Raw genomic sequence first — 9,607 nt, 5'->3', positions numbered from 1 at the left:
CTAATGTGAAACCAAACGGACTTACTCATTGTTCTCATTCTTCAGCTGTTGGTTTGCTTTGTAATTATCTTGCATTTGTTCTGAGATATCATTGATTGTTGTCTGAAATTTTTCTGAAAGTTCTTTGCGCTTTGCTTCTTCTTCTTGTGACCGCAGCTGACTCTGTTCCTGATAATTGATGAATAGGAAAAAAATAGTAGGGTATCACGAATTTCATGTGAAAATCTAAATTTGGTGGATCTACATTTGCTGGATTAAACATCTTTTTTCCATACCCCATTACGTCAGAAACCTGACCTCCTGCAGTGTATCGTAAATTATTAAAATGTAGTTTGATGCTCAACCAATTGAGCCACTGAGTTGCCAACTCAACACCTTTTTGCCTAATCACTAAACAAGAAAGGCCAAGGATGGCATTTAATTCATGACAAATAAATTTTACCTTGACAAGTTTACTGTGTCGTTGTAACTCTCGGCAGAGACTTTCCAGCTTGTGTTTAGCAAGGCTTGCTTTATTACACTCTGATTGCAATTGATCTCTTTCCCTCACGACCTGCCGATCACAAGAGACACTCAGTTGTCGTAAAATGAGCCACTTGCTAATTATTGTGATAACAAGGGCAGCACTTTTTCCTCAGCTACTTAAGATCCTAAGGGCTTGTCTGGCTCAACTATGACCATTGAAACCATAGCTCAATGCTCTATCCAGTAAGCAACTGGTGATAATAAAAATAAAATCATTATTGTCTAGTGGTTAGTCTGTGTCTCAGCAATACAATACAATTATACAATTCATACTTACTTGACCACTCCTCATAGGGGCTTTTCAGGCCCAATGAAACACAATCAACAAAACAACAGAACAGAACAACAATAACTGATAAGAATCCCAGCTGGCCGGAGAAAAACCAGTTGGCTATTTCTAAGCGCCGCAGAGAAGTTGAACCAGGGACTACCAGGAACAAATTCAACCAGTGGTCAGAACAGGTCTTGAACCTGAGAACTATGGATCTCAAGGCAAGCATCCTAACCACTGGGTGGCACTGCCTCCACAAGCCGCACTGCCTGCATGAGCCGCTCCTTTTGTTATGCTCTCCAAGGTTGCTGCGTTCTTCATGACTCAATATTACAAACGTTCAAGCATAAACCATTAATGATAATGATAATGATAATGATAATAATAATAATAAATTATAATTATAATAATTATAATAATAATAATAATGATAATGATGATGATGATGATGATGATGATGATGATGATAAAAGTGCCCTTAATCAAGGTGAATAATAATAGATACTTGTCTAATCTATGTGCACATTACCCTTTCCAGTCTTTTCTCTAATTCATCTTTTCTTGCTTGGGTGGTTTTTTGCTCTGATGCCTTGAAACAAAGTAAACTCATTTGAAGTTAAAATCAGTTTCAAATGGTGGAAGCAATAATATTGTTTGTCGCCAGATAAAATTTGACAGCAAAAAGTTGGAATTTGAGCAAAGAAGTCCAGATTGCTTTTCATGGCACAAAAATAATGAGTACCTTAAAAACTTGTGTATAAGCCGCACTTGTAGATAAGCTGTACCCCCAAATTTCAAGCATGATTTTGAGGAAAAAAATAAAAACTTGAAAAAAGCACTCTGGCAAAAAATTTGTGTGTTTGTTTGTGACAAACTTGCCAAAGTATAATGCTGTGTATTTGAAGCCACCTTAAGAAGTTAATCAACTCTTAAAATGCCTTTTAAAAGCTTATCTTTAATCGATTTCCCGAATTCTCGGGACTGATAACACCTGTCTTTATTGATAAAGCGAAAATGTTCAAATAAAAACAATAAAATTTGATACAAAACGTTTGCTTAACCACTTGATCATTTACAGAAGTAAGTCTGGACAAGGTCATGTTCACAGTGATAAGAAAACAACAGGACATCAGCTGTGTGTGTATGTCATGTTAATAAAGACGCACGAAAGCCATCGCTTGGAGAAAGACGTGTCGCTAAACGAGAATAGACCTTTTTACAGTTGTAGCACAAGTTAGTTACCTTGCCTAAGAATGGAAGTGAGGCTGCCGGTGACCCTGTTTTGACACTCCTTTCTGCTTTTCTAATGTTAATGTAGACTAATTAGAATTACAAAAGCCAAATTTAGCTGACAAAAGCAGTGAGGTCTGTATCAATACAAGGTCACCAGCAGCCTTGTAGCCGTTCATACATGTAGGCTAGGTGACTGAGCAAACAACTGTAAAATGGCCTATTCAACAACCCCATGGACAAGCACACCATTTTCCTTGTGAGTTCTCCCAAATAGCATGGTATTTTCTTGCACCCAGTGGAGAGATCAGTGATGAAGTGATCGGTCAAAGAATATGTTTATCTTGATTTAATGAAGGTTTTTACTATTATTCGTGACACCATAGACCTCTTTCATAATGGCGGCCAAATAAAATATTCTTTTGTTTCAATGCTAATAAGCCCTACTAACCTCGCTACGACGAGGAAATTTCAAAAGAATATTTGTTTTAAAACGAGGGCAGTAGGTCTAATTAACATAAATACAAAAGAATGTAAAAGTGGTCTATACCAGCTAGTTTACTCCCTGTAAAAGCAATGGTCTCGTATCTGAGCTGCACCCATGATTTTGAGCCAAATATTTCGGCAAAAAGATGTGGCTTATACACAAGTTTTTATGGTAAATGAATATTACCGGTACATTAATGTTGATGGATTAGCATATTCTAGAAAAGAACAGCTATTTGGTCTATTCTACTGATTAAATTAACAGTCTTGTGAACTCCAATTAAATAAAAAACATTTTAGTTTAGCATAGAGGGGAAAACTGTATTGGAGACAAAAAAATCCCTTGAAGCAGGGAGAAACAACAGTTACCAAGCCCTTATATTTCGACCGCACGCCATTTTCAGCGGAAGAGCCTGCTTGCAGGCTACACATTGATAGAAGGTACACACTCTGGTGAACCTTGCCACAACAAAATAAATTAATGCAAAATGTTATGCATAGCACAGTTACTGTAGCAGAGATAATGACATTATTCTGGCTTGCTAATGGGCATTGTATGCATTTTTTTAAAGTGGTCAGTGATAAAGGTTAACTAATTTTCACCTCTTGGGAGGTGTTAATAATAATAATACAGAACATCAACCGGTTCATGCTTCAATACTGATGTAAATTATATAGGTTTAGTTTACCAGAGAGTAATTAATAAGAGTACTTTAAGTACATAGGCTAATGTAAATCACGATTTTTAGCCTCCAAATTCGAAGTAGCTACTGCAATTGGATAGTTCTTTCTTGAAGACAATATGTCCGGACTAAAGTTGCATTATTTCTTTAATACGAACTTTTAATACGAACTACTTGTTTGAGTCAACATGTATTACGTAAGAATATTAACAATGACGTTAAGCTAATGTGTTCATATGGTTTTATGATTATATTTCCGTTAACTTTCGTGTCAATCGAATTTAATTTGAAATTTTTCAAAGTCACGAAACATATCTTTTACATCAAAGTCACCTCTCTAAAAAAACCCTCTTTCAGACATCGGTTAAATTTCGTTGAGATTAAAGCAGAAGTTTACTAGCCAGAGTGCAGGGCGCGGGCAGAACTTTCACTCTTACCAGCTGTAGATATTTTTTTCCAAGGGCGTCTAGCTTGGTTTCAGGATCTTCCATATCCTCAAAAGACTTCAAAAGTGACCCTATAAGAAGAGGTACTAATCGGCTCAGAAGTGGACAAATCAATAATTGTTAAGCTTAAATTCCATTGCCAACGCGCGCGGTTTACAATAACGCATAATCGTGAAAGTTACTGACAAAAATAAAAATATGACTCACTGAGTTTCTGTTCTTCTCCTTTCATCTTCTTATTAGTTTTAACTGCCTTTCCTTCACTCTTTTTTGCGGTGCTTTCCGTGGTCTTGGGTACTACTTCACTGATTTGTTCCTTAGAAGAGGATGTTGTATCTGCAACATCGACTTCCGCCGGAGGAATCGAGGCCTCCAAGTGAGAGTCGCCGTTCTAGAATCACAAAAAAAGAATGTCACTCTACCATGATTTGCAAAATGAGCGTACGAATGGATAGAGCAGTGTCTTCAGACCCTACCTGGCTAGGTTCTGTTGGCATGATTACAGTATCTGCAGCAGAATTCATAATCAAACTTTGAGCATTTCTCAGGCACAACTTTCGATTGAAATTTGTACTTGAGCCTTCATAACTCTAGCAAGCGGTAACATATTAGTCCCAGGACTTCAACAATCTCGTACACAGAGTCCTTGGGCTTTTTGGTCAGCGGGTGAGCGCCCGGAAAGACTTTGGAATGAAATGGATGAAATGAAGATGTACTTTCTCCTTTTTTCAAACAAATAAACATATTCTGTCCTTAGATACAGTTAGGGTAATTATATCAAGACGAAATTTGGCCACGGTATTAAGTACCCATCGTAGATTTCTCAAATTATATTGCCCTCCAAAATATTAGGCATTTCTTTGAGCCTTAAAATGTTAGAAATACTCTCTTAAATATTTAAAATTCAACAAAATCTAAAGGCCAGTTTTTCGGAAAAATCAGTTTTTTTTTTAAATGTGTCTCTAACCTTTTTTTCACCGTGATATTTTTTTCAAGTTTGAAAGACAAACGTTTAATATTAATGTAAGCTAACATGCAAAAAATGAAAAAAATTCACCGTCCGGAAGCAGAGATTTGCAAAATCAGGAAAAATTAGGGGGTTACGTCGGGGGTTACAAGATCAGCATTTACGCATGCGTCACCCGCTCATTCGAGTCCACGCGCGATTGGAGCTACAGGCCAACACAAACGGATTTAAGTGACCATTAAACCATTTGTGTAGAATTTTCGTAGTTTTCGTAAATAGGAGATGTCTACTTACATTCCATATATATAGGAATTAGGAGAAAGGCGAGCGAAACTAGCGGTATTTATTTATTTTTTGTGACCAATTTGAACCATGAGCTGACGCGAGCAGCTTACGATTTGCGTGTGTGACTTACGCGCGCGCCCTCAGCTGAAAACCCTTTCGAACCTCGTTAAACTATATTTCTGATTGGCCGCTTGCATACCAATGGCCTAATTAGGCCTAAGGTTAGCATTTCTAAGGGGTTTGGGCTTTTTCAACAGTTACGTTATAACCGCAGTCTGAATTTTACCCCTGGTCTGCAGTCTGCAGTCTACAGTCTGCAGTCTGCGTTTTACACTGACTGTATATGAAACCTTCCGTTTCTCCATCGGTGCCTTTTTCCTTCGTGAAATCACTCGTTATCGTAGACATCCATCGGGATTTGTTCTTACTCAGTGCTTCATTATCATAGTTTTTTGGATCGAGATATTTTGTCGTTAAATGCAATTCGAAAGCGTTTCAACGTGGGTTGGAGGACTGAGGAGTTGGACCGAGAATCAATTCAAGAAAATGCCACGACCTGAGCCGCTATTAAAAGGCAGTATATTTACGGAAATTTGAGTTCCAGATCACTGAGAGCCCAAATCGATTCACTGAGATACCGCAAACTTTTAAATAAAACTGAGTTTGCTGATGTCCTTTCGTGGTAAGCCGAGTGATATTCGTAATCTCTTTATAAATTAATTAGTTGGATATTTACTTATTTTATTTCGAGACTTGTTTGGAATTCCAGTTACTGTTTCAAATAACATTTGGATGAGATGCTTTGTTTGGTTAGCAGTTAAAAGCATTCCTGAAAATATTCCCGAAGTGAACGGTACCCAATTTGTTGTGTGACTGTTTATTAACGGCAACGTTTGCAGCGGAGCCTTAGTGAACAAATTTGCCTGGAGGATATATTCAATGAATAGTGCATATGTTTGTTTTTTTTTTTTTTTATTGTCAAAGACAAGACAAACGAGTACTTTTACCAACGATGATGATCGATATTGAATGTCCTTTTTTGAAATTTGTTTTGTACAAATTTCAGGAGCGGGAGCGGCGCTTTATTCATTGCAAATATATTTTTTATTGGACTGGCCAGCTTTCTAGCTTTTGTCGCTTATTTCTTTCCCACTCGTTACCTCACACTGAATGAAAACATAAACAAAGGCACGTAAAGCATCTCGGTAGACAGAGAGTCTTTAACTTAAAGCGAGTTGGACAAGCAACTGTTCTCACGCGATTTCCCACCGGTTGTCACTAACTAAGCGACCTTAAAACCCGCTGGTGAAAACACGGCCATTTTGCTCAGTCTCAGTTCATTCTGTCGTTGTCTAAAGCCGTATTTACATTAGGCCTCGATTATGATCGAATTATAATCGAAGTCTTCGTTTTAGATCAATGGGTCTTAGGTCTTAGGTCTTCCTTTTTGGGTCTTCGTTTTAGGAACACCCACCCTTTAAATCCTGAGTCATGGACGAAAAAGGTAAATGCGAGATTTCGAGCTTCCTGTCCTGTACTTGATATGAACTCAGACGGGAAAAAACTTGAGAATTTGTTTTTTGCGAGGGTAGTCAATCACCGAATCCGAAAAAAACGGGCAAAAACCGATTGTATTCACCGATTACAAGAATTTCGTTGATTTGCCGACTCTTTTTTTAACGTTGAAAAAATGTTAGAGTCGAAATTCAAAGACTGAAAAATCACACATATATCGTGTTTTAGAGGGAAAAAATTTCATTCAAATTTCATCCTTTCCAGTTTTCATTCTACAATTGTGCATTTTAAATTTCTTTACAGCCGAAATTTAAGACAGTAGATGTCTCTTGAATATATCCATTGTATATCTACTCTTCCAGACAGAGTTAAATCTGTCGTTTATGTCTGCGCCGAGTTTTCCCGTTTAACTAAGTCTGAAGCGAAGTGATTTTCACTTGAGTGCGGAAAATAGTTTGGTTTTGCACGACTTCACTTATCTATTGGCTTAACTTACAACCCTGGTGCTACACTGTTTCTTCCAATCATAGGCAAACGAATTGAAGTACCAATATGTAAGTTAATTAATACTCGCTTGCGTTTTCCTGCGCTAAGCGCCGGCGACCTGTTTATTTTTATACGTATTTAATTCCTTTCGTCGTGAGGTAATCTCTTTACAATTTCCATATGAATTATCACTCCACTCAATCGTCCCTTGAAGACGGTTTCAGACTTTAAAGCTGGGTTGAAATCAAATGTTCAACAGTCACAGCTGCAGTCACTCGAAGCGATCCGACGATCGATCAAAGCTCTTCTCACGTGACGCTCTTCCCGCCACAAGTAACTTATGCTAATTTATGTCATAAATCTATTTCTATCAACATGTACTGAAAAAAAAAAACGACATTCCTTATTATATGGACGCGAGTTTTTTAGTCGGCACTAAAACACTCGTAGGATCAATACAACCACGACATGATCAAGGGACCGAGTGGTTATATTCTTTGATTGCACTCACGTGAAAAGACGGCCATGTTGGTGCCAAAACGATAGATGGTTTTCAGTCACGTGATGAGACGGCCAAGTTAGTGCACAAAACAATAGCAAATTATGGCTCATGTTTTGCATTATAATAGAGTCAAATTCCCAAAAGACCTTTTCTCTATTGTTCAGGTGAAAACCATCTATAGAAAAATGTAGCTCAAGTTTGCATAATAATAGAGTCAAATACCCAAAAGACTTTGTCGCTATTGTTCTTTCCACTAACATGGCCGCCGTGACGTCTGGTACAATCAAAGAACAGGTAAAGACTTGTTTCCATATCTCAAAGTGCCCTTGGACGTGAGGGGCCTGGAGTGGCGGTAGGGGGTAAAGGGTGCAATAGCTGACACAACCCAAACCTTTACAGAAATGCTAACCTTAGGCCTCATGAAACAGTATGCTTTAGATAATGTTTAGGCCTATGGCTGGCATTTTTGTATAGTTTTGGGTTACAAAAATAACAAACAAACTGCAATTATAAACTTAACGAGATAACGCATGTTGTAAAACTTTTTATGAACTTGACGTTTCGTATGCTCCAACATACATCTTCAGAAGTAACGGTTACCATGAAGACTAATACCAAATAAGGAAAGTAATGACAATGAAAATAAACAGACCTAGTTAAATGGAACCAAAAGGTCGAGACAGCAGAAAGCAAATCGTTATCTTTAAGAAAGTTACCACATTTTTTAATTTAAAATTAAATTCGAAGACACGTTAAACATGTCTTCGAAATTAAAAAATGTCGTAACTTTCTTAAAGATAACCTAGTTAAATCTGCTTGAAAAGATATAAACGGCTAGTAGAGAAGAAGTTTCTCACTGCCAACATTTTCATTAAGCGCTGGTTTTAACTCGCGAATCAACAAGGTTTCCTTAATTTTACAATGTATATCAGACTGTCCAGTGGCTAAAATGTTAAAGTAAAAAGTCACTGCTTACGAGCCAGAAGGCCCATCAGGCCGGCGCTTATCTCCGGTTTCCGAAAATGTCAAAGTGATCCCATTTAATCCTGTGGCCTGTTTGGGTTGCCAGTCCAAGGGCACTTTGAGATATGGAAACAAGTCTTTACCCAAAGAATCGGCCATTTTCGAAATATCAATATTCAGCTTGATAGTGAGGCAGTGTGGACAGAAACACTAGAAACAAGTTGCCATGAATGTGAAAGATATTAGCATATCATCCACTTTTCTTTGTCGTTGTCCTCTAAACCTCTCTTTCAAGCTGAATTTTAATATATATCGGAGATGGCCTATTGAGCAACGACAGCATGACGATTCCCTATTTTTCCAGCTTTGTTTTATTTGTATTAATACCCAGTATTTGTATTAAAGCCTGCTTTTCAATATCTACCATGCATGTACATTTATCATCCATAAAATGAAAAATACAAGTTAGTTTCCCAGATAGCCCGAAGATATGAATTTTATTCGTGGTCAACTGTATCCAAGGCTGCGCTGAGATCTAAAAGAACAGGTAGCGTGAAGTGCTGTTTGTTCATGTTCTACTTGTAAGAACCTTGTCCTTGCTACTCAAACAAAAAATTCATATCTTCTCGCGAGTGTACTATCCCACATTTTTACGTCACTCCGCCCGAAATATCGACAAGAGCTAGACACCATCTCAATCAATTTTCACAACTTCGACGCACTAAAATAAAAGTAAAGTACTCTAAAATACGATTAAAATGAGGTGACTCGACCAACATTTCGCTCTTCGAGCCTCTTTACTCGGTCGTCATGCAAAAAATGTCAAAAGCCTGAAAAGTGCTTTACTGTTATATGATCTGGTATATGATATCCGGTGCAGTTTCCCAGTGCGTCACAACAGCTTCACAGTTTTTCTGAAAACATCTCTGAAATACAGAATTATATATGAAAGCTATATTTGAACAGCGGAGAGAATGTTAAAATGATCATTATAGATTTTGAGTGCTACTTTAGCAGAAGCGGAATGAACGCTTGAAAAATTTTTGGCTTCTAGTTAAAGTTCTGCTAAACCATTTGATTCAGTTATTCGGATATTTTTTGGGTCGTTTCTACAGCAAAGAAAAATTTCGTTATTTCTCCCCCTGCGTAGCCTTTTCACAATGATCTCTGTAAAATCTATCTTTTTTGGGAAACAATTCACGGACGGCTCGTAGACTGTTCCCTTCTGCGTCTGGATCACTTTCTCTT

The 9,607-nt window shown here is 37.6% G+C and overlaps 1 protein-coding gene across 1 annotated transcript in view; it reads right to left on the bottom strand.

The window, feature by feature from the left end:
* The window catches only part of LOC138052937 (alpha-taxilin-like), a 15,221-nt gene extending 11,002 nt beyond the window's left edge, over nucleotides 1-4,219 (bottom strand). The window contains exons 1-6 of the mRNA XM_068899539.1: nucleotides 4,118-4,219; nucleotides 3,849-4,032; nucleotides 3,633-3,712; nucleotides 1,326-1,385; nucleotides 443-553; nucleotides 26-168 (exon numbers count right to left, since the gene is read on the bottom strand). Of these exons, the coding sequence (XP_068755640.1) occupies nucleotides 26-168; nucleotides 443-553; nucleotides 1,326-1,385; nucleotides 3,633-3,712; nucleotides 3,849-4,032; nucleotides 4,118-4,165 (626 nt within the window). The 5' untranslated portion in view covers nucleotides 4,166-4,219. The remainder of the gene's footprint in view (nucleotides 1-25; nucleotides 169-442; nucleotides 554-1,325; nucleotides 1,386-3,632; nucleotides 3,713-3,848; nucleotides 4,033-4,117) is intronic.
* Nucleotides 4,220-9,607: the final 5,388 nt, after the last annotated feature.

This window comes from Montipora capricornis, chromosome 6 (assembly GCF_036669925.1).
Source record: "Montipora capricornis isolate CH-2021 chromosome 6, ASM3666992v2, whole genome shotgun sequence".
NCBI classification, from domain to species: domain Eukaryota; kingdom Metazoa; phylum Cnidaria; class Anthozoa; order Scleractinia; family Acroporidae; genus Montipora; species Montipora capricornis.
This window is presented reverse-complemented; position numbering and strand designations above follow the sequence as displayed.